This window comes from Oxyura jamaicensis, chromosome 15 (genome assembly GCF_011077185.1).
Source record: "Oxyura jamaicensis isolate SHBP4307 breed ruddy duck chromosome 15, BPBGC_Ojam_1.0, whole genome shotgun sequence".
Taxonomy (NCBI): domain Eukaryota; kingdom Metazoa; phylum Chordata; class Aves; order Anseriformes; family Anatidae; genus Oxyura; species Oxyura jamaicensis.
The window spans coordinates 14904063-14929468 of NC_048907.1; the positions used below are offsets into that span (position 1 = coordinate 14904063).

At 40.3% G+C, this 25406-nt stretch overlaps 1 protein-coding gene across 3 annotated transcripts in view; it reads right to left on the reverse strand.

Annotated features, from left to right (window-relative positions):
• LOC118174884 (transmembrane protein 132B-like) overlaps positions 1-25406 on the reverse strand; it is a 244473-nt gene that overhangs the window by 129856 nt on the left and 89211 nt on the right. For all 3 annotated transcript variants that reach the window (XM_035340636.1, XM_035340635.1, XM_035340637.1), the window contains exon 3: positions 17672-17812. In XM_035340636.1, coding sequence (XP_035196527.1) covers positions 17672-17812 — 141 coding nt within the window. The remainder of the gene's footprint in view (positions 1-17671; positions 17813-25406) is intronic.

Consider the following 25406-nt stretch of genomic DNA (forward strand, 5'->3'; position numbering starts at 1 on the left):
TTTCACCAGAAAAGAGACCAAGTCCTGCCCAGCATGAATCCTCCGTAACTGCAGAGCAAAGCCTGTAGATAACAAGATCAGCATTGACTGTGCTAAGAAAGATGAAAATATAAAAGGAACGTGCTGCCTAGCATAACATAAAAACTGATACTGGAGCAACCAGAGATGGTGAGCAACAAAGAAATACAAAGAGAGGAGATCAGAACAAGGCAAACGCAGAGCTGTTGATGCATGGAGATCAGGAGCCTATGTTTGCCCAGCATGGTGCACATGCACCAATCTCCCACAGAAAATAAGGAATAAAAACTGTCTATCATGGAATTACAGGAGAGCTGTTACACCTCCCTTTGTCCTCACACTTCTGCTCAAGAATATTTGCACCAGTGTGAGCACTGTGCTTCAAGGCTGGCAGAAGAATCAAAGACAACCCTCTTTTTCCAAAGTCCTCAAGTTTGCTGCCTTTGAAACCATGTATTTTGTTAATTCTGTTACATTGAGCTCTCTGCTGAGTTTTATTCAAAGAGAAAGGCAGAGTGTCTGACAAACTCAAGCAGTTTTAACCTTGTGATTCTCCAAGAGCCTTATGTTAGACCCAAGTACTCATACAAAGCCCCTGCTGCTGTCTTCCACTGAGAAAATGCAACTGGACTACAGCATAACAGCTTGCTTGAGTTCCCACTGGAAGAAGAAATTCATAAAATTCAAGTGACTTTCAGTTATGTTTAGAGTCAAGTGTACAGCCCCTTAAAACACCTAGAATCTTACTTTATTTTCAATATAATTAAATTTCAAAGCATTTAATAAGGTGAAAGTAAGATCTTTCCAAGTATCTCTGCTTTGAAAAATTATGATGTATCATATTCATTAGCATCTGTCACATTATGCTGTGGGACAGAGTCTACTCTGAGTGACAGAGTATGGTAAATCAGTACATGCAGGTGTGTGACAAACAAAATCAGTGTAATCATGAGTCTCAGAAAATTGCTTTTAATGTTATGTTTATATATGTAATTCTGTTAAATTACCTGGGCAGGATATAGATGGATTTTACTTTATACAACTCCCTAGAAAACCTAAAATTGCATGTATAATTACATTTTTGTAATATATATATATAGTAGAGTTGTGTTGAGTAGCAGAATGACATTGAAATACTGGTAATGAAAAGCCATCCAATTGTTTCAAACCAATGGTGGGAAACAGTTTTATATATAATTAATTAAAGAGTTGAGCAGGTGAATGTATTCTCTTTCAGATATGGATATGTAAGCGTTACCCACACAAAAAAAAATTACCCGCCTAGACCCTTAAACTTCAATGGAAAGATTTTCAGGGTAGTCCTTGAGGAATTACCTGACTGACCTCTCTAAGAGCTATAGAAATCATCCCAAGCCTCTTGCTAACAGTATGAAGTGCCCCTTCAGAGACTCAGGGAGTTGGTAACAGGATAAAGAGCGTTTCATTGCCAGTCACTAGTTCAAATCTCACATAAACCAGCGATGGCCGGGAGTCATCATTACCACAGGAATGCAGTTTGGTTCTTGATGTGAAAGGAGCTATGAATTTTCCCCTCCTCAGCAGCAACTGCTACCCATATGATAAATGACTCCCCTCAATTCAGTGTGATGCGGCCCCCTTACCAGCAGTGATAGGGACATTACAGGTAATCTTTCCTGGTCAGAAGATCAGGGGCTACTTTGTGCTGTTTCTGTCCTGCCTTCAGGCCAGGCAATAGAGCCTTCTAACCCTTCAAGTAGGCAGAGTAGGACCTTTAGCAAACATTTATTTTTTTTTTATAAATCACTTTTGTAACTAAAAATAAAATGCCATGTCATCTGGTGGCTGTGTAATAGTGATTTTATACAGTGCCATTAAAAGTAAAATTCTGATAGGAGGAACTGCTGACTGCTGCTAAACTGCAGAATTTTTAAGTTCTTTGAGGCAGGAACATGACAATCTTTTATATGTCTGCAAAATGCCATGAACATCTACGGCACTCCATAAATCACAGAATGATACAGGCAAACAGGAGTTATGGGATCCTATCTCTTTGGCAGATTTTGCCCTATGGATAAGATAGCTTACAAAGCAATAATGAAATATTATCAGCAAAATAAAGTTTTAGTGCCTTTTTATTCTTTACCACATTTTGCTAGCACCATGTCAATAGAAGCAGAGCTTCATCTGGGACCAAAAAGTTCTGATTTGCATATGTTATCATGCAAAATAAGATTTTATTCTACCCTTGCCTTCAGAAACACTGAGCCATGCATAAGATCAAATCACAAAATTAAAACAATTTATTGTACTGGAAGTCTCTTCTGTTAGTCTTGGCCAAGTTCCCAGTTCAAGCGATTAGTGAAACCACAGAAATACTAATTAGCAGTGCAGGAATCCTCAGAACTTCCAGTGTTTGTGTTCATGGTGTATTAACAAGTAGACTGACCATGTTCATCTTAAAATTACTGTCTGCTCTATCACCAATTGTCAAGACAGGAAATAAAATGACCACTTGCAGAAGACAATTTATCCCTGAAAATGTGGAAGCCCACCCTACCACAGCATGCTGTCCAACTGTGGTAATGCAAGGGCTCTCAGAGCAGCCCTCCTTTGCATCACCAATGTGCAAAGGTCATTTGTCAGATCCTGCACATTCATGAACTCATCCTAAGGATTCCTACAGCTTTTAAGTGTTCCTTCTTTGCTTTCTCTTCTTTTGAATCTAATGAAATTTTCACGATTTTCTATCAGCCATGATAGGCAGAATCTCACTTTCACCTTTAAACTCAAGTTAAACCCTTTTTTAAAATCACTTGCATCCTGGAGTCAGGGACTTAGAATGTAAACATTTGAGAACACATGATAAAAACTGCAAGATTCACCAATATGTCTCTCCATTACTACTTAATAAGACTCCTCTGTTCCCAATACCAGCATTGACCTAGTACTTCATGGCAAATAAGTAGAACTACAGCTGAAATTAACTTTGTTCATTTAACCCACAAAGATCCCATGTATCACACAAGGGATACCTCCAAAGCATTTTGGAAACTTACCAAAGAGTCCAACCACTGGCCCAAGGCTCAAGTGCAGCTGAGGAAACAACTCAGTCCTGAGCAACTCCCCAGCTTTTTGGTTTCTGAGCAGCCTGCAAGATACCATTTTGCACCTGATCAGAAGTAAACTTAAGTGTTCATCCAGAGACCCAATTAAAGCTCAATTTAAAAGAAAATCAAGAGTCAGGTACAGTGTGTGCAAACGAGTAAACCTAATCTGCCCCAGCCTTCTGGGGCACAATCTGTTTCCAGTGTTACTTGCTATCCAGCACCACGCATACTATTTGCAAATATTAACAACCAAATAAAAATTTCAATGGCAAGAAATCAAAAGTGGTTAGCGGTGAAGGAAAATGGGTCTTTCCTCACGTCATTAGATGACGAGTTGTCTCCTGGCTTTTGTCAAGCATCAGCTGCTGGTGTAAATTTAGCGGTTTCTCTCCTGATCTCCCAGAATTAGGTAATGCTACATAACATTAGGAAAGCCCTGTAGCATGAAACCTTCAGAAAGAACACTTTCCATTTGCAAACTGCTCAAGAAATGACAGTCGAATTGCTAGCTCCACAGAAAATATCCAAAAAGCTAATTAAAAGGCTCCTCCTAGACGGGGCCCTAACCCTGCCATACCCCAACTGCAACATACACTTCATATTCCAGAAGGCATCTCCCACATAATGGTGTAGCAACCTACACTGTTGCCAAGAATAGAAAAGTACATCAGACTTGAGCAATTAAGTTTTTCTGTGCTACATAAACTGGAGAAGAACCACACAAAGAAAATAGCAGCACAGAAAATGAACAGGATGGACTACAGGCATCAGCATTAGTAGATGACAGAATAGTTTCTTTCTTTCATTCAATATTATACTTGGAGGAATAAAGCTTGTGCTGACAGAGAAAAATGTAACTAGCAGGACTACAAATAAACTTGCAGTTAGCGTTCATTTTATCACAGAGAGTTCCAAATGCAATTTAGGATTCACATTTTGCAGTAAATTTATATGTAGGTCACAGACATATCCTACAATTTAGGGTCAACATGAACCTTTAAATTGAATTTTATTTGAAACAGGGGAACAGATGTGGTTAAAGAAGGTCAAGCATGCCAAAAATATTCTATTTTTGTATTTAAGCATGAGGTACTAGTTAGGGAAAACAAGAATAAAGAATAAAGTGGGGCTTTTGTGTATTATTCTGCTTTGTTAAAAAATTCCTTATGTATAGAATGAAAAGGTACTAGAATCTAATCATTCACTCACAGCAGGAATCCAGAAGTACCACTTACGGTGTGCAACAGATTGATATATAATCATGGCTGAAACAGAATTACAGCTCACATCAACACATCACTTCGGCTGATCTCCACTGGAGTTTGAGGGTGGAGGAAGAGGCAGAGGGAGGAAGTCCAGCAGACATCCCCCTCAACATAAAAGTAAAACAAAAGGGCTGACAGCCAAACCAGAAGCTCTAAGAATTCACTGAATTGCAAGAGGCAAAAGCACAAATTATCCCACTGCAGGTGATCAATTCCTTGTTCCATTCAACTGGTTGAAAGGAGTCCTGCTCCCACCCATCAAGTTCTCCAGCTCTTTACGATATTTATTGTTATTATTAAAAAAAAAAAAAAAAAAAAAAAAAAAAAAAAGGATCAGAGAATTTGTTCTGTAAAACACAAAGAATTGAGTTCTACAGTGTTTTTAAACACGTGTAGAAATAATAAATGCGCAAGTGCCTGGGCATCTCCGAATCAATACAAATCTGCTGGTATTTTAAACTTCTAAATATTCTTGATGTGTTTTTTTCTTCTTCCACCATAGTCTTTTTGGAAAATGCATATGTTCATCTGGCTTGGAACAACAATATACGTAAAACATAAATAATTAGAAAATAAAAGTTGTGCTAACAGCACAAACAGGAGGAGAGCCACAGCCCTGCACTTGGCCCATTCTACTCTGCTGTTGAACCCCTATAAAACGAAAGGGCTGTTCCTGCATCTGTCCAGGAATGACCACCTCTGCTCCATCACGTGCCACAATGTGAGCCACACGTACCCAGCTGGAGTGAATATTCTGAGAAACTTGTGAAGATAAAGCGAGGGAAGTGTTGGCTGCAACCACCAAGAAAAGTGGTTTTTAGGTTTTACCTATGACAGACCTCTTCACAGAAGCCAAGGACTGATACTACCCTGATGATAGCATTATTTCATAAAGCTTTGGACACAGGCAATAGAAATGTTTTGGAGGGATGAAGAATGTGGTGAGGGCTTGAACTTCTCCTTTCCTGTCTCCTTATAATGAATGAAAAAAATAAGATGTTCCAGTGTGCATAGGGAAAAGAGTACTTGTACCTGGCTAAATCAGATGGTGGACTGGACTGGGACAGGCAGATCCTATTTCATCCAAGTAAATAAGTGACAAGTTTTCAGTGTTACCAAACACCAAGCAGCTCTTAGTTTAGCTGAACAGGAAGCAACTCTCAAATACCTAGATTACTGATCAGATTTTAAAGGAACTCATGAACCCATTAAAAAAAAAATAAAAAATAAAGGCATACAAACCAGAGGAGACAGATGCTCTTTGGCTTCAGCCTTCAGCTGAGGCTCTGTAATGAGCTCTCCAAGATCCTGGCCCTGAACCAAGTACAAGTCCACTGAGACCTTCTGAAGAGAGTCCTGCCTGTGCAGTCAATGTGCAGAGTCCCGCATGTGCAGTCCTGCCTAATGCAGTCAATGCCAGAGACAGAAAAGACCTTGGGGAATACTGTAGTACTGATTAAAACAATTAATAAAGAGAAAGGATGACAATTGGTAATCAAATGAGAATGTTCAGTATATGTCAGAACTGAAAACAGAGAATAAGGATGGAAAAATTTCCCTTAAAAACTGTTTTTAAGATACATACTCTTTCTACTTCAGATAAAAATCTCATCCTTCTGCAAACTGCAGGATTACAAGATGCATTTCCCCAACAACCCAGGGTGAAGGCACACTGAAAATGTTGGAAAACCAGCCTATGAACTACCTGAACCATTATTTTTCAACTGCTACATCTGCACTAATTTTATACAGAAGCAATAGAAAAACCCAATTAACACATTTTCAGCAGCTCAGGTAAGTTAGTAAGGGCAACAGTCAGCAAAGCAGGCTCAGTATTTCCAAGGACTATCACTCTACTAAGCTATGTCATGAACCAAGGCAAAAGCTGTTGTATGCTAGAAAACAGTTCCAGCAGAGGAATCCTACCAATGATGAACTAACTCTTCAATGGTGTCAAAAGAGAAGCCAAAAGTTTTGAAGAAACAAAACCTTGGATTAACCTCTATTTAATACTTCTCTGATTTACATGCCTTTGTCTAAGCTAGCCCAGTAGCCTCCATGTGTGTTCCATGCTTCCACAAATATTTTTAACATAGTTACTGGGGCCTGGTTTAATTATCTCCCTTGGCACACCTGGCATGCACAATGTGGCAAATACAGTTGCATGACAGTATGTTGCTACAGTTTATCTTCCACAATAAAACTGGTAAAAAACAGAGAACATACAGGACCATGAAACTGTAAAACACTCCACCTCTTTGCTACACCATTTTTGGAAGGCTCTTGAAAGAAATTATTTTCTCCTGAAATGTGTTTGGCTCGCAGGAGTCTCAAGGTGTTGTTCAACGAATAAAAACCAGTTTTCATTATTAAGGCGTTCACAGCCACTATACTCCATGCTCATCCTTAACACTTTTATTTTTCTTTAAAATTATTATCTACTTTTTCTTTATGGCAAGTCTCAGGAGTGACAGATGATCCATCAGATTATCTGCTGATTTTTAATGACAGCATTTTGCATTCATTATTCCCTACTTAAATCACTCTTTTTAAAAGAGGAATAACTTATTTCCTCCTCTTGTCGCTAGAGAAATTAAAGGGTACACCATTAAGAAGAGTGCTTATCTAACAAAAAGACACACCAGTCAGATTTAGAAAACCGGCACAGATAAAAATTGCCTAAAAAGGAGAGCAAAAATAGGAATCTTTATCTCCAAATCTCTCTGCTCTCCACTCACTGCTGAGATCAATAACTTCTGGAGTTCAATCTCCGCACTGAAAACTCCTAAGAGAAAAACACAAATTTTCTTTTTAATTGTGCAATGATGAGCTACTCTTGGCTAAAAAGCTAAAATGTGTTTAACATGGAGGTGATGCAAGATAGCCGCCTTCTTACCTGACAGTAACAGGGACATTTGCTAGGGGGAGCCTGGCAGTCTCAATCTCATCCCATCAGTTGCAGGAGGGAGCACTGTGAAATACAGTACCAGAAGAGCGCAACACTGGCTGTGCTACTATTGCAGACCAGCGTAACGCAACCTTAGCAAACATCAGCGAGGATCCGTGTTGGCCATCCCCAGCTGAGGGCTGCTCATAGTCTGGGCACAGGCACAGATCCAAACAAGGCTGCATCTTTAGGCAACACCTGCAGAAGAGCACACCAAACTAAGCTCTCCTACAAGAGGCCCTCGCTTCTTGAAACTCCAAAGTGCCATGCCTGGCCAAGTTTTTGAGCCCAGAGAGTCCAACAATTTTTGAAAAATCAAAACTTGTTAATTTCTTACACCAATTAAAAAAAAAAAAAAAAAAAAAAAAAAAAAGGAATTAAGGAATTTGGAGTTTGAGAGATCAAGCTATTGACAGTTGGTTTAGTTGGACAGTCTGGAGGACCAGGGAACTTGCAAAAGTGTCCGAATCTCAATTTACAGATTCATCACACATGCAAGGATTAATGCAAGGATATAATTGATGCAAGGATACAGATTCATCACAGACATGCAAGGGCTCTCAGCTTAAACCTGACTTAAGATTCTTCTCAAGGAAACAATGAAGTTTAAAAGAAAAAAAATAAATAAAACATATACTGACACTGACAGAAGCATCTGCCAATTTCCACTCAGCTTACTTTTTCATTTTGCAATAGTTACATTATAGGGTTCAGAAATAAATGCTTTAAATTATAAACACAGGTGAGAAATATCAATGGCAAAATGACTGAAAAATTCTAACTAAAGCAAATAATAATTCATGTAAAGTTAATGCTGGCATATTTTATATGGCATGGAGGATTCAAATAAATCAAAGTAACAAACGTAATATTTGCTTGTCTAGCAACAACACCTCCTAACAATAAAATGAGTTTAAATTTTGATTAAATGCCTAATAAATTAGTTGTTAGCTTTGGTACTTTAATGCACTGGCTGTTAAGTAAGCAAGTCAACACATCTCAAATGGAATTCCAATGTGTGCAGGAGGCTCTGCTACAAGTTAAAACTCATAAATTGGTAAAGGTGGGAATTAAGCATGCCTCAAATACCAGCTCTCTGATTTCATATTCATCCAGTAATCTTTTCTCGTTCCTATTCTATCAAAGAACAATCCAATTATGGCTCTTAAATCTCTATGTACAGTTGCCAAAAATAAATTCCTCAGCAATATTTCTAATACACTCAGGTACATTTCTGTGCTATAGAAGAGTTCAATTTCTGATTTCCACAATATTTTCATGTGTGACACACTAATGTCTCATATATAGTGTGGCTTACCATGAAGACCTACATTTTCCACACAATATATCTCTAACTGCTGACTCCGACTACCTCCTTTATCATTACTGGCATCAACAGAACCAAGGTAGCTACTTGAAAGCAAGTAGGTACTTAAGTGGCACCCAGCATAAAGATGGTCTTCTGAATCTAGATTTAAGTTTGCCAGAAGAACAGGTTTTGTAACTGGGAGAATGTGAGTAAGTAGCGCATTTACAGAAGAATTGGCTAACACTTGTGGCACCATGTTCTGATCATGTCTTCTCCCTCCCTCTGTAATCTCCATAAGGCTCGTTGAAACTCTGCCATCAGTGAGGCAATCTTAGACATCTACAGATGCTACTCCGAAACCTAAACATGTGCAGACCCCGCGTTTAGTAGTGACTAAGAACAGTGTTTCCCGGGTATTCAGATCAGCATGCACCTAAGAAAAGTCTTCTTCAAGTCTAAGTTATCAAGGGAAAAATAATGATAATAATAAAATAAAACCAACTGTGACCAAATTAGGAAAACAAACCCAAAAATCCAGCACATTTTCACCATTGTTCCTTGAGTCAGAACATCTGGTATGAGAGTGGTGAGTTCAGCAGCCATGCTTACGTGGGCTTCGTCACTCAGTCTTAAATTATCAACTAAGCATATCTGGATTATGCATACATATCTCCGTAAAGCTTTACAATTTTTCCAGAATTGTACAGATTTTTGTCATGGACCTCCACTGGTAGCTCACATGCAATCATCCACATGGCCATTAAAACAGACTGGTAGAGACAAGAGGATACAAGCACCAATGGATGAATAACTATTTGAACAGTCATTCACTCATCAGCATGCATTTGATATTTGCTCCCAGCCTCCCTGCTATACTCTTGCAGTCCTAATTATGCAGACTATCCTACCCTGAAATTAAACTTTCCCAACTGTTACATTAATATTAAGATTCACGTCTAGGAATGATATACCCAAAATGAAGCTAATTAGGTCAAATTAAAAAACAAGACTCGTTTCAGAATGATTGGGCTCATGTTTCAGAAGAAATGTCACTCAGAATAGGCTTTGAAACAAGTTTTGTAGAGCACATTTGTGAAGAGATTATTTAAGCAAAGCACCATCGAGTTCCACTGATATATTTTTTTGCTTTAACCCAAATTATATATAAAAGCAAAATCAGGTATTAAGAAACGGCTTCCATTTTCCTTACACCTTCTAAACTGCAAATACAGAAAAAGGAGATCAAAATTGAAAAGGCTGAAATAAAAAGCTCAAAGCTTGTCCAACCACTGCTAGAAGCAGGAATGAGACTTCTGAAAAAAAGTCTTAAGCCACAAGCACAGCTGACCAACAACTGCCTGACCTAACAAGTTGAACAAGGAATCAGAATTGACTCTTCTAAGCCAAGAATCACAACTGCTCTTTCTCTCATAATAAGATCTGCTATTTGTCCTAGTTTTTTTTCCCATTGCTACAAAAAGCTGAAGAACAGGGTGTAACAAGGGACTTACTACTTCTCAGCACATCCTTTCTATGCCCCAGGAGCTCTGTCTTTTCCTACGTTTTAGTCTTTTAAATTCCTCCATCCCATGCTCACCAAGATCCCTACACATATTGCAAGTCTGACTCTCCTCCTGTAACATCACACCCAGCCTGCACAAAGATGGGGCTCTACTGATATATTTTTTGAGGCATAACCAAATCTTCTAAGCAAGATGCAACTTTTATAAGCTAAAAAGGGATTTTTCCCATTTACTGTATGCCAGTTAGGCAAACACCAACAGAAGGAATTTTCTGACTATTTCTCTGTATTTACACAAAACTTTTAACTAGCATGGCAAGTCAAAAATTTATTAACTGTTAGTTGATAGAGGTAGAGATACTGTTAGAGGCATTTTCATGCCTCTGTACAGTATCATCTCACTCCACCAAATACAGGTGAGTACTACTGAGTTCTTCCAATAACAAGTTTCTCATTTTCAAAATTTTCAAGACAATGGTATTTACCTTGTCAGGGTTTCTTGCTGAAGGTATATTTGTTCAAAAACATTTCCTTGGGTCATAATAAAGGTACCATATCAGCACAGTAAGGATGCAGTAAGATGAACCACTATGTCACTACCTTCTTGGATGTGTGAACCAGGGTAAGGAAGCAATTACCTGGACTACCAGTCAGTAATCCCTCTGACCCATCTCTGCTGGAGACTTCACCAGAGGAGCAGTGAGCCTAACTAAGAAAGAGACAAAAATAGCCATCTGAAAGAGCTGGCTGGCCAGGAGAGAATTCATGTGGTTACCAGGCTATTAGGCTCCCGACAGGAGATGGACAGGCAATTTCATAGTTCTCAGCCTTGAATGAAAAGAAACAAACAAACAAACAAACTACCCTCCAGAAATGATACATTGCCATTTAATTCCAGAACCACAGCTTTCTACACTAAGTAGTCCTTCCTACTGCTGTTAATTTGTCTATTATTTTTTATGTTCTCTTTAAGCTACTGAGAGGTGTCAGTGCTTTTATCACAGAAACATTTCCAAGCAGGCTTAGATTCTTTTATACAAAAAGGAATACCTGTAAAGAATAAAGGTTAGTTAAAATTCTTCTAACTCAGGTTTTCTTTGTGACTCTTCTGAGTCATTTATGTTTGAAAATGTGTGTGGATGCTTCTCACTGGAACACTTTGCACAAAGCAGAGAAGAACTCCATCACTCGTAATAGAGGTCACAACCTTAAAACTGGTGCATTAAAGATAAAATTCCCTTCATCAATGCCTCATGAGACAGGGCTGTCCTGGGGTCTGGCCAAAGGCCACAGAATGAACTCCTGCAGGATCTATAGGCCATGCGCACTCTACATTCAAAGCATATTTCTTTGCCCATGACACTTCTGACCTAAGGAAAGCAGCAAGTGCATAAGAATAGGAGAGAAACACCCAAGGCAGTACACTGCACCATGTCGTCAATGACTTCTATGACTTCTGCCCACACCTTAAGCTCCTTTAAAAAAAAGCAAAACCTTCCTTTCCAAATATTCAAGTATGGCTTTTGTGGTGGATGTAGGCACTAAAGCAGAGGCTGACTGCTTCACCTCCCTCCGACCAGCCTGGCAGGGGGAGACAGCCATCAGCTTTCCCGTCCCTGTTTTCCAGCTTTTTTCCCTCAGCTCTTCGCTATTGTGTTTTATGTGCTCCCTCTGCTCCTCTTGCACATTCACTTCAGTACTGTGCGGACTTGATGGCATCCAGCCCACTGCCTTTGTACAGGCCTAAAATAAGACAGAAAGAGGGTCTGGCTGTAGCAGTTAATGGTCTTTTGTGTAGAGCAACACATGCAATTGATCTTCTGTCAGGCAACTGTTGTTGCTGATGGCACTTTACACACTCAGTGTACCAGGGCCAAGCAAGTTCCTTTGGCAATAAATACATCTCAGCATTTCACTCCATGTTCTGGTGCCACCCCCAGTGTCATTAACAGCATGCTGCCATGTACTACAGCAGGCCGCAGCCCTTTATGGTCTTAATCATCATAGCAAAGCAACCCAACTCTTTGTTCTAGCTTCAGCACACCCCATGCCATACCACCCAAGGGTACAGACAAAACCAAGCTGTGTCCTCAGGTGGCCAAGTCATGGCAGTAAGGAGCTCAGCAAACCACAAGGCTCTGGCTGGGGACAGTGGGAATCTCTGCACTGTACTGCCCTTCCTTGGTGGCCCATGAGCTGCGACCCACATTCGTACGTCATTCTGAAGCACAGACCAGCAGGGAATTCAGTGCACAAACACCTCCACAGGGATGTGAGATGCAGCCCCAACCTGGCAAAGCCAGGAGGGCCCATGCACCCAGGTGGCTGCTTGCTTACTGCCCTCGGCAAGGCAGGGACTGGAGCAGTGGTGGGAGAGTAGGAAATGCGGGGAGCAGCACTTGTTCTGAGGGACAGGAGACTCTCAAGGCTGTCTGTCAATGGGAGGAGGGAGAGGAGACAGATTCAGCTCTTATTTTTTATCCACAGCTTTAAAAACAAAACCAACTGATACAACATTTTTGCTCATTCATCAGCTCCAACAGTATGTATTTACTTTAAATAAATATATGCCCATATCTTAACTGGCAGCTAACTTTTCGTCTTCCTTTTGAGTGATATTTCTGGTTCAAAGGGTATTCCCAAGCACAGGAAAAAACGTGAATTATTTCAAAATAGGAGGTTCTATTTGCATACCTATAAATACATGAAATAACTGCTTTTCCTGATTTAAAGATATATATACATATATGCATTCATTGCAATTATAATTCTATAAAGTCATTTAAATTATTTGAATTCTTTAAAGACCTTTGAAAATGGTAAAGAAGTTGAATGATCATTACAGAATCTTAATTTTTTATTCAAGTTTAAAGATAGGTGATGTCAAATGCCAAACGGTCGAGCTGGTCTGCATCAATTCAAAAAAAATAAATAAATCTAAATTTCCAGGCAACAGAATTAATAGTTCTGATGGAAACTTAAAGAAATTCCTCTGAATTTTCACCCTCCCTACTTCTTCTTTCTGAGTCTCTCTCATGCAAGTTTAATTTATGCAGTGATGGATATCCTGACAGATAGAAGTTGCATTGTAGATATGGAGATAAAATAATCCCTAAGTGAGAAGAACCTGTTTGGTCACAGTTACACTATACTCAGCACTGTGGGTAAAAATCAGTGCTATCAACTTTGTCAGTTAGCATAAATATTAACTATGCCAGTTAACATAAATATAACCTTTCTTATTAAAGCACTAGTTTATCATAGAATTAGACTCTCCTCACCTAGTTAATAATCCAATAGAACATAAGAATGGTTTTCCTGAGTAAGGATAATGATCTCTTTATATACTCCTTTCCAAAGCAGAATTAAAACTTTCCAACCTAAACTTTTGTGCTTGTGCCATCTCATCATTCCTGACGTCAGGTCACGTTAAGTTTTTGTTCTACAGCTTTCCATCGGGGAGAAACTGAGCACCATAAAACACATTGCAATGTGGGGCCCCTTCAAATGAGATCACCAATGATCTGAAATAACCTTATCATATAAAATGCAGAATCACTCTGGCAAAGCTCCTGATACACCATTCTTCTGGATATCAGTGCTGAGTTATGGGGTACAGCAGCTTGCCAAAGACAGACCATGCTCTCAGGGCATCATTTCAAGCCCTCTCGCCCTAGTTCTGCTGCAGCCTAACTTGTGGATATATTTCTGAGATGCTGCCAGAGAATTCAGGGGGCAAAAGACAGAGGAAGTGCAAGGCTCAACCCATCTTTTGGTAAGTACAGTGAAAGAAAGACCAACATACTCTTTACAAAAACAGAATTCTGGAAGTCATAAAGGATTTGTGGCTGGTAGACTCCCAACTGTTGACCTTCTATCTATTTGAAAAGCATTTTTTTCAATAATTCAACATTTAACCCTACACCATAGGGTAAGATCCCCATCCCTCACAACAGCTATACTGCATGGAAGGCTGAAAGCACTTGGTTTTTACTGAAACCCACCAGTCCTGATTTACTCTGCTCCTTGCAAGATGCACTATGTGCTCAGTGCAGAAATCCATAAAGATCCTTTCCTATGGCACAGAAGGACTGGGCCCCAGCTGCTGGCACCACGTAAAAGTATCTATGCTTGAAGTAGAAAATGTGTCTTCTGGAAACAAAGCACACTTCTGATTCAACTAGCCCTACCAAAATGAGATTCACGAAGTTCTGCCCCAAGCAGAGAATACAAGGGAGAATAAATGCACGTGACAACAATCATTCTCCTCACTCAATGAGCTGCCAAAAAACTCCTTTGAGATGACAGCAGTAAGGGCAAATTAAGGCTCCACACAGATCAGAATAGGTGTGTGCAATATACTTGTGTGTATTTAAAATAAATCTTTTTATGCTCTTTGTTCAACTACATTATCAAAAAGAGGTTTTAAATACAAGCTTATGGGAAGTGAATTTATGAATGTATTCCTAACAAAACACGCTCTAGAAAGCTTTAATCTATGAATTGTGACAACCTTGGACAAAATGGATTTTTAATAGAATATAATGTAAACTGGCTGTAACATTCTGATAAGGATTTTTTTTTAAGTAATGCACAGAAAAGGCATGATGCACTCTGCATGAAAGGAGGAAAGGTCTTAATTTAAAACATTTTAATGAACACAAAATTTGTGTAGGAAAATGTGAGAAATGGAGATGAAAGACTCATGATAGCACTGTAGAGGGGAGAAGGAGAAGGAGAAAGATTAGAAAAGTAAGCGAATTTGAAAAGGCTCCCACCGATAAGAGTGGCTAAAGGGAAAGGAGACAGGACGCCAAACATGTGACAGCCCAGCGCTGCTGTTCTCCCAGCAGGCGGTGTCTGTTGGTGGCTCTTATCAGTTGCACACTGGGGAAGAAAGAGCAATTGAAGTGCAAAGCAACGGAGAACAAACCTCTGCGCTAAGGGCAATGAGGATAGTCAGAGATTTCGGCGAACGCAGCTGTGGCTTGTGGGAGTTTCTCATTTTTGCCAAACCTCCTGGAGCTGCGCGACGCTGCCAGGGCTTTTGGCTCTGCTGCAAAGCACAAGGGAGGTTGCAGAATAGTGGAAAACTCGGCAATCTCATAGAGAAAACTACATGGGCTCAGAGGCCTCAGTCCTGGCTTTGGCACTTCTCTGACAATGTAATGCCAATGACTTCCAGGAGAGAAAAATCTGGCTCCCTTGAGGTAGGAATGATTCTGTTTACTAATAGCTTCTGCTCTGCAATGAAAGAGATTGATCCCACTCTCTCACTCATACATAAACTTCCTTTAATGAGCTCCTTGAATTACTCAAAGGAGGAGCAGATGAATCAGGTCTAGTGACAGTTTTGCCACATTGACCTTAACAGAAGTTCAAGTCTGCTCATTCAAACAGTGTAGCAGAACCCCCACGTAAACACTTAACATCCTTTCAAAGAAACAAGAGGGCCACCACTACAACCAAAAAGGCAAATTAAGTAAAGATCAAAACTAAATATTTACTCTAAGCACTACAGTATTTGCAAATCTGGAAATGATCTTTCAGCAGTTCTCATTTGCATACTTTAATTAATCCAAAATATTAAAACTAATCCCACAAAGGAAAGGGTCAAAGTATTAATTAACTCAAGATTTGTTGCTTTTGTGCAGTTTAACAGTTCAACACAAAGCAAAAATCAGTTTTAATAAAAAGTAAGTTACTGTGACAGGTATAATTTCATGGGTTAGTGAAACCACCTACGAGGCAATAGTTTCAGTACTCTCCCAGTTTTTTTGTCTAACTTTACGAAATAGTTACTGAGTTTTTATAACACCAAATGATCTTAAGTCTTCCTTTATCCTCAGCATTTCACTTTCAAATTTATGCCTTTCCCCCATATTCTAAATAGAAGTCACAGCTGCTTTAGCAAAAAGCCTGAATGCCACGTTAAGCAGAGAGTAAATACTGCACCACCACCCCGACATCAGCTATCTCAGGCTGAGGTTTCACAGCTGGAGCCACCGTGTGTCAATGCACAGCTCCAGGACGAGTGTGGTGGCTTCCTCTGACCTACTGTCTCTGCTGGCCAAGCTCCTCTCCCACACAAGGGTTCTTTATTGGCTTTAAGGAGATTTGGGAAATCTTGCTGAAAGACAAAGAATTCGGAGACAAAGCATACAGAGCCTAATCCAGCTGCCAGAGCTTTGCTCTACCGTTACAGTAGCCCATGAAACCTCGGAAAAAAAATGACAAGAGGTGGACATAATTTCCTACACCACAAATTCAGACTTGCAACTTTGACAAACGTGTTTAGGAAACAAGAGGGAACTTTTCTTCCTTTTTTTTTTTTTTTTCTTTTTAATGGGGAGGAAGTACATGAAACAGGCAATAAGCTGAAATGTTTGCCTGATAATTTCATGCCAGAAAGCTCTGTAACACTTGACTTAACCAGAGACTGAGAGCATAGGAATCACCTCCCCTTGCTTCACGTGTTTACAGTGCAAATGCTGTGTCCCGCTCAGTCACCTCCACTCTCCGCATCTTTACTGGAGAGAAACGGGCACTTTCTGCTTGTTATTACTGGTCCTGTTTTACACATCTAACAGGACTCTCACCTTAACGGTACTCTTTCCATTGCTAGAAAGCAAGCCCATAGTAAATAGTCTTCACCTCAACACATGTACTGCAGGTACCCAGAGCTAGATGGGATTCATTGGTTCTTCAAATACAGCTTCAGAAATCAAATAGAATAGAAATGCCCTTCGCACTCCAAGCCTTTGGAAATGATCTTCCTAGACCTAAACAATGGCTAACAACCTTTTTTATCCCTTAAAGGAGCTTTCAGAAAAGGATGGATGCAGAAGACTCCTCAAATCAAAGTTTTGACATAAAGTTTTATGCTTTTCTAATAATGATACAATTGCATGCTAAATGCATGCAGAGTATACTTAAATGTACAGTAACTGCACGATAATGGAGAGAAATTGCTTGTATTGTCAAATACATAATTCTGACTAACAACATAAATTTCTCATTACCTTTGATACAGTTGGTGGGAACATTACCATAACAAATGTACACGGCATTCATGAGACAGTTCATTGACACTCATAGGTGTTTTGCAGCAGTAACGAATAACATAATAGCTATTACTTTCATAGTTTTGAAGTAAAGGAGACAGCATTGTCCTATTATTATCCTCCATATTTCTCTATTTTAATCCCTCTCTCTCTGTTGGCTTTTTGTCAACAGGAATTCTCCTGCTGCCCCAAAGGCACAAGAAAAGCAAATGTGAGCCAGGACTAGTTGGCTGCCTCCAGTTTAATTAGATCATCTACTTCCAAAGCTCAGAAGTGAAACAAAAGGAAAAAAACTCTAACCACATCACCTATAGCTTTTCCAACAAAGATGACAAGGAGCAAATGCTGCTGTTAAAAGAGAAATACCACCCCTTAAAGAAGTTTACTGTGTCTCTCACAGTTATTGTGTCTCAGCATTTCAGCAAGGGGTAATGTGCAAAAGAGCTTGCTGGCTTACCTGCTCTCTGGGTCTGGGTCATTGTGCGCACAGGTGATTGTGGCAGTGGTCCTTGCGCTATCTGTCTCTTCCTGAACCCCCCACTGGTCTGCATCAGTGACTCTGACGTCCATGATCTTCACGCCTGGGGCTGTCCTAATTCTGTGGGGGAACAACAGGGACCGCTTTAGTCACAGATCCCATACAAATAAATCCAGAGAGGTAAACACGGAAGATGAAAGAGGAAATATTCCCTCTTGTAATCAGTAATACAGTAATACACTGATACATTGCAATTCTAAGTCATTCTGCTTTAAAAATATAAAATAGGTCCAATTACTTTAAAGAGATGAAGTATGCGCTTCATTATATGCAAAGCCAGTTAATTTTCAGTTCAAACAATGTGGAAAGAATAAGAATGCTTTCTGCTTCAATGGTACCCGTTTGATATAAATGGAACAGATGTGACTAAGCATAGGTTGATTAATTTGTCGTGTCTGTCCTGCAGTTTAAGATGGAGGGTAAGAGCACTGTGATACAAAGTAGATTCTCCTGCTTGCAAACCTTTGGGAGTGAGGTGCCTCTTAATATTACGGTGACCTGCAAGGAAAAAATGTGCTCCACTGCTCAAAGACCATAATACAGGAAGAAGAGAGAAGAAATGTTATCATATACCCTGGACAGAGGGATGAAAATAATTATGCCATTGCACTGGTATCTATCAAACTGGGCAAGCAAAACTTGCTGCTGAAAACAGTACAATGCTGACATGAAAAACCTTTATTTTCCTTGATTTCCTGAGCACAGGTAGAGATAAAAGCAGTTCGGTAGTTGGCAAGTGTCACTGTTTTAAGTCCATGCTCCAGTGGGGCTCTGCATTAGGAACAGATTGCCAAGGAATAGAAAACAAACTGCTTTTAATAGCAGGAACTTCATTTGTGCAGTTTGACTCCTGAAACAAGCCTAGGATTTCGACAGTAGTGCTGCAAATATGCGTGGAGAACAATTAGGCTGAAAGCAACTGCTGTAGCGCCACATTCACTACTACTGTGACTTAATTAATTAAAAGCAAACCCAAGAGGGACCTCTTAATTGTATGGTGGAATGAAAAAGCACTGCTGCGACTTGGAGTGTTACTTAACAGTGAGTTGTGATGGATTTGCCCCAATGCCTCGTGGCCAGCCTGCGTTCACATTACAATGTTAAGAATATCCTTTAAGCTCTATCTGAGTTCATGGTCTGGGATCAAAAACTTCATGACTCAATGGGTGCACTTTTCCTCTGAGAAGGAATTAATTCATCCTGATTTTATGATATCCTTATTTTTCCCTGTAAAGTTTTACTGACTTGACCAAATTCATGCCTGGCATAACCAATCTGATGAAAAATGTTTCCTGTAAGGAGAGAATTTTATTTGATATTTTTCTAATTGTTTCATTCGTGTTTCTACACAGACATCCATATCTCCAAACAACATGCCTCGATACCAAACGGGCACGTAAGCTTTATCTCTTCTTCTTTTTTCACAGGAACATTCATTTATTTTGTAGTAATTACACTGGACCAAATCATTCCTGCAAAACACCTACATGGCTTCATTTCAGACTGACTTGTAGCTTACATGAGAGACAGAAGTAGGCCTTCAGCAATGTATTCAATCTTTTTTTTTTCCTTTAGACTTAGTCAACCAATTTTGAAAGAAAAAAAAAAAAAGAAAGGAAAAAAAAAAAAGAAAGAAATTTAAAAAATCCTATTTTAATCATCTCTTTTCCAGACAAAACTATGTACTTTTAACAAATTCACCTCCCCATCACCTTCCCAATTTTTTCTTGACAACATGCCTGGAAGCCTCTAACCTAACTTTCCACCCAAGACAAGGCCCTTGTGTAATGGTTCACTGAAGGGCAGGAGATGCATGGGGGGGCAGGACAGCTGAATTTCACCCATGATTTCAGGATTCATCAGTGTTTTCCCATCTGTCAGAAGCCTGCTGCGTCCTCCTACGCAGCACTTGCACTACAGATAGCCTTGCTCTGCAGCATTTACTTTCCTGTGGCCCAATCCAAGTGTGGCAGTCAGCTCACTCTGGTGAAGATGCAGCACAGTGAGGTGCAAGCCTGAGGCATGCTGGACCCCTGCCCTCTGTCACATGCTGAAGCTGCTCCTCCTCTTCACCTCCATCATCAGTCCCACACAGAGCAGGCTGAGGATGCAGAAGTTTCAAATATCCACATGCCCTGCTGCTCCCAACCTCTCCAGACATGCTGCACCCCAAAACGCCGGCAAACCTCTTTAGCCAACCCTTCAGCCATGCCTGCCCCCCTCAGCCAGGGAGCTTTGCTCTTCCTTCATGTGTCTGAATACAGCTCCAAGATGCTTTTTGCCCATCTGGGCAGCAGCTGAGTCCCTTCCAATGCCTGTCCTGCTGGCTCACCGCTCAGCTTCTCCTTAGGGGTGGGCCCTGTCCCTTTGGAGGCGGCCTTCTGGCTTGAAGCAATGCCATCTTGTTGACTGTGCCTACAGCTTTCTCTTTTTGCCTATCTTCTGTCTTGCTGGGTTAGCATCAAGTGAACATCACATACACTGCTTCCCAGCTATGTTTTCCAAAAACGTCTCCGAATGCTGCATTTTAGGAAAATTTCCAGTCAAATCCCTTGCAATGCATCTGCTCTGGTGGGCTGAGACAAGATGTCATTTTGCATTTTTGGATATCAGTACAGCCAAAAAGGTTGAAAGAAGGAAGAAACTCAATTCAGCTTCTCACTTAGGAAAAGTCAAGAAATTCAAATCAAACAGCCTACATATGGAAGGTTTGAGCCTACTATTCCTCAGATAAGTGATTCATATCTTTAAATCTGCCCCCAAACTCCACAGGCACAAAAAATGTTTTAAGCACTGGTTATTCAGGGTATGAAAAAGAATATGAAATTCCTACCAGAGCTGACATTAATTGGAGAAAAGATGGTGAATGTGTAGTGTGAGAGCCCAGGCGCTGGGTTTATTGCCCTTGCTCTGCACCAGGCTTCAACTTTAAGCTTGGGTGGATCACTTAGTTTTCTTATGCCTCCCTTCCTCACATATGAAATATGGAGAAGTGCTGCTCTTCCAGCTCCTAGGGAGTGTAAGAATAAATAGAATGGACTGAAAAAAAAAATACCTGATGCCCTTTCAATTTGCCACCTGACAAAAATTCTGCCATGGGTTTGAAAACATGGAGAAAATTTCCTTAAGTATTTCACAGAAGCATGATCAAAGAAGCAACAGCTACCACTAAGATGACTTCATTCATTTTTTATAAAATGAAACATAATTGTGAAATGAAAAAAAAAAAAAATGAAAAAAGAGATGAAACATCAGCCAACTGGAAATCTGGCAAAACTGACATTCCATTTCAACACAATAATTTCTTTCTGAAAAACAGAATTCTCAGGCAGAAGACAGTCCTGTTAAAAAGTGGTTGCCCACCTTTAAAACATTACAAACTGTGTGGCACTTTGTTAATGCAATTAGCAGAGATGTAAATGAGACTGAATACTGAATGAGGTCACTGAAAGTCAGCCTGCAACAGCCCCTCCCTCCCTCCCCCCGAAGCTACAGCCTGAATCACAAATGGGGTGACCACTTTATTCATGGTACTATCATCTTAGGGGTGGAGGAAGTCCAAGAGAAACGTGACATCTTCAAGCACTGCCTTCTGTGACATGTATGCCCGTAAGATCTTAAGAAGAGGTAGCTAATGGGTAGAGGGGAAGTGTCAAAGCTGTTCGGAACAGGGACCCAATGAAGCAACTGCTTCATATTCTGCCCTCTTCTCCAGCTATAAACAGAGGAAGCTCCTTTCAATTTAGACTGCAGAATACAGTTGGTATCCCTGGCAAAGTTTTTTCCCCAAACAGTGTGTCCTCCATTTACTGTGGAATATAATAAAGCTGGAAACATGATAGACTGAATGGAGCGGGCAAGCAGAAGCATCCCCAGCCTGCCAACTTGGAAAAAAACAGAAACTATTTTAAAATGCAATCCCAGCCTTAAATGTATGCGACCCCATGAATTCAGCAGCTCTAAACCTCTTTTCTCACCTATTACAACAGCAGGAAAGGAGAAGGTACGAGTAATCACCAGGGCTGGGCAGCAGCATACAGGCTGCAAGAGGGATTTAAACAGACGAGCACTTGGTGGAAGCAGTGCAAGGACTTTCACTGCCTCCCAGTCAATTAAGTGCAGAATCTGAAAGGTAAATGCTTGCTTGCAACACACCCCCAGCAACACTCCTGGCAGCAGTAACTGGGAAGTAAAATCTTGGCAAAAGGAACTTTAAAATAGAACCAGAAGGAAAAGATATTTAGGAAATAAAACAGGAATGTGCTCACAGCAGATGGAACATGCTCAAAATGATGGGAAAGAAGACTTTCAGAGCTATTTTAGAAATCCTCTCATCTCCCCCCCAATCCATTATGGGGGAAAACATGATCTGAGCTAAATTCACTTTCAATGATATACTAATAATAACGGTTATGATAATAAATTTCATTTGTCATTTCCAAGCATTTCTGTATTCAACCCTTCAACACACATTTTTAGCCCAATTAAAAATAAAATCATTATTCCTCCCTTACAGGAAATCCAAGCTGTAGGCCAGTTTAGTTAACTTGCCGAAAATTATACAGCCTCTGCAGAGCCAGAATGAGCAACAATACATCCTGATTCCCAGGCTGACACTTCGGTTAGATACCCCTACCCATTTTTAAGACCAAACTAGAGCAGAGCTAATTAATTCCAGGCCCTCAAAGACCATTTTACGTATTTGAAGAATTGCACCAACAGCAAGTAATTAGTTCTGAACGAGGTCCCTGGGGAGTTTATCGTTAAAATACGTGTGTTTTAAGATACATTATACCAAGCACTATAAATGAAAATAATCACTGAACTCAGGCATAACAACTGAGAACTTTTGGGGGTGTGGGTAAGACAGACAACCATCTCCATACAGGAAGGAATAGAGGCAGCACTGCACAGGGGTAGGAACCAAGTGGAGTTTGTGGGGGCACAGAAGGAAGCAATGCAGAGCTGCCCCACCCCAGTGCATTGGGGTGCAACAATCAGAGCTCATTGGTGTGAGCGAACAGAAAGCAGAGCGGCTTGGGAAGCACTTTTGGGGCAGAAGGAAGGTTGAGGCATGGCCAGAGCTGCCCCAAAGGAGACACCCTCATCTCCTCCATGTCCTTCCCAGGCAGAATTCAGGTGAATCCAGAAATTTGAGGAAAATGAAGCAACTTAGACAAAGCAACCTAGAAAACATGAGCCAGAACCAGGATTTACACCTCCATTTCAACTCCTTCAGCACAAAAACACCCAGCTCCCTCCTGACCCTGCCTGAGACCCGCCACACACCACAGCACCCAGCCATGCTGGCCCAGGCAGCTGGAGTGCAGCGCTTTCAAGGTCGGTTGCAGCCCAGCAGTCAGGCCCTCAATCTTCACAAGCTAAGGAAGTGTTTATTTTCTGAAGTATTTTTCCAAGATCTTTCTCTCGTCTTTTATATTTTAAGAGACTTGTCGCAGACTTACATTCAAACTGCTTTCCCATCAAACGCACCTTAAAATAGCAGCACTAGGCCAGCTGTGTTCATTCCAGCACTTGTGTATTAATGTCACTACAAGTAAAACTATATAAGTACATACAGTAAAATACACAGTAAAATACACAAAGATCCTGTGATAAACCAAGCCTTCCCCATAAGGTCATGAGTGTAGAAACACAACAATATGCTTTCCTCTCACAGGAGTAAAGCAGGCCACCTGCAAAGCCTGGTGGAGAGGCACAGGTGGATGGCAGGAAGACGGTGAAGGAGAACAGAGGGCAGTGCAACAACCAAAAGGAAACACCCCAAAAGGGTTTCAGAAATGACATCAGGGGGTTAAAAGCTTAACGTGACCCTGGTACAAACCAGTGGCAATAGGTATGACCAATGAAACAAAGTGGGAACTGATGGTGGGACAAAAAAAAAAGCACATTTGCCCTCAGGAATAAAGAAAGCTAAGAAGAGATGGAAACAGCGACTTCCCCAGTCATCTGTAGTTTTTCTTATGATACGACCTCCGCATTTAATTCCAGCTAAAAACTACTCCAGTGGCTGCCCAAGTCCAATGCATAATTGGCCCAAATTCATTTTAAAAACAGGGCACAGATTTGCTGTGCTCTGCCCGCCTTGGCCCCATTGCCCTGAAAGCCCTCCCCACCGCAGGGTCGAAGCTTTTTCAGCCACCCCCTGCCCTACGGAAATGCCTCAGGCGGCCTCAGCATTCTCTCACCTTGACACTACATCAGGGAATTTGCCTTTTCCTCTCTCCGGTATACCCCAATTTCTCTCAGTATCTGCTATTTTTATATAACCTTTTGTAGCTGTCATATTTAACCCCGACAAGTCTTTGGGGATGCAGTTTCTCTGAAAGCAGTTATTACTGCTGTATATCAGAATACCTCCATCCAACGGGCGCTCAAGGAATCAAAGTCAAGGCCAAAGCACCAGGTAGAACAAAGCAAGATAAAATAGCTACAGTGACCAGCGAAAGGCAAGGCAGGAGCAAAGCTGCTCAGCAGACATGGTGGCTAACAGACAAAAAAATCCCAAAGCCTTGGGAAAGAGAAAGCACTTCACAGTCATAGAGGGGATCAATACTAAAGATTTAAAGTGATACAACTATCACTGAAACTATCAAGCTCTTTTTTCAGCCCACCAAATTAATCAAAATATGCTAAGCACCAAGCTCACTAGCATACTGGATTTTGAATAATAAAAAGAGTAAACAGGATTTTAATTTGGATTCTGACAGTAAAGTGCTTTCCATGTGATAAATTAACTATTAGGGAAGACAAATTAACACAACCTACACTTGACTATGATGGCTTATGATTTTGAGTAAGCTTTTACAGAAGCATGATCAAAATAAGACAGGATGACAAATAGGAGGTGATGTCAGGGGGAATATTTTATCAAAAATCCTCCCTCCGCCCTTTGATCAAACTGTACATAAAACTTCCCTAAAAAGTACAGCACATTTTCTCAAGAGCCACCCATTTTTCTTAAAAGCTTATAAATGTTTTAGGAGAGATTCACAACCAGTCTAAATCACCAGAGATTGATGAATTTTATAGTGAATTTTTAATATTGAAAAGTTAAATTTCACATCTGTGAAGCAAAGCCAAAAAAAGGAGTCACCCTCTATTAATTTCTTCTGAAGGAAAAGGTATCTCAGAAACTCTTTCCAGATGTATGGCAAAACTCATAATATCAGCAAAGACCATGGAAGCATTTCTAAAACAGTCAAACATTACCTTGTATTTCCATACCCAGTGGAAAACTGTGAATTTTTGCCAATTCTTTTTAAAGGCATTGCAGCAGAAAGTCCGTTTTTCATTTTGCTTTCTCTCATATGCACGTAAATAAATGGAGCTTAAAATAACAGTGAAAAGACATTCTAATTATCTTGAAATTAAAGCTATTATTTTTTATTCAGATTTATTCCTATAACAAACCAAACATGTTTATATGGGTTTGCAACACTGCTATGGAGACCTGAGAGGTTCTGTAGTCTTTACACATTATGAGACCAAATTACCACCTCCCACAGTGAACACTGTTTTCATCAAAATACATCGGCAGCAGATTTTTTCCTTCAGGGATAAAAAAAAAGGCCACCAGGTACTGGGGCAGGAGACCTTGGGTCCGATTCCATTAACTGAAGGCAGTCTATTA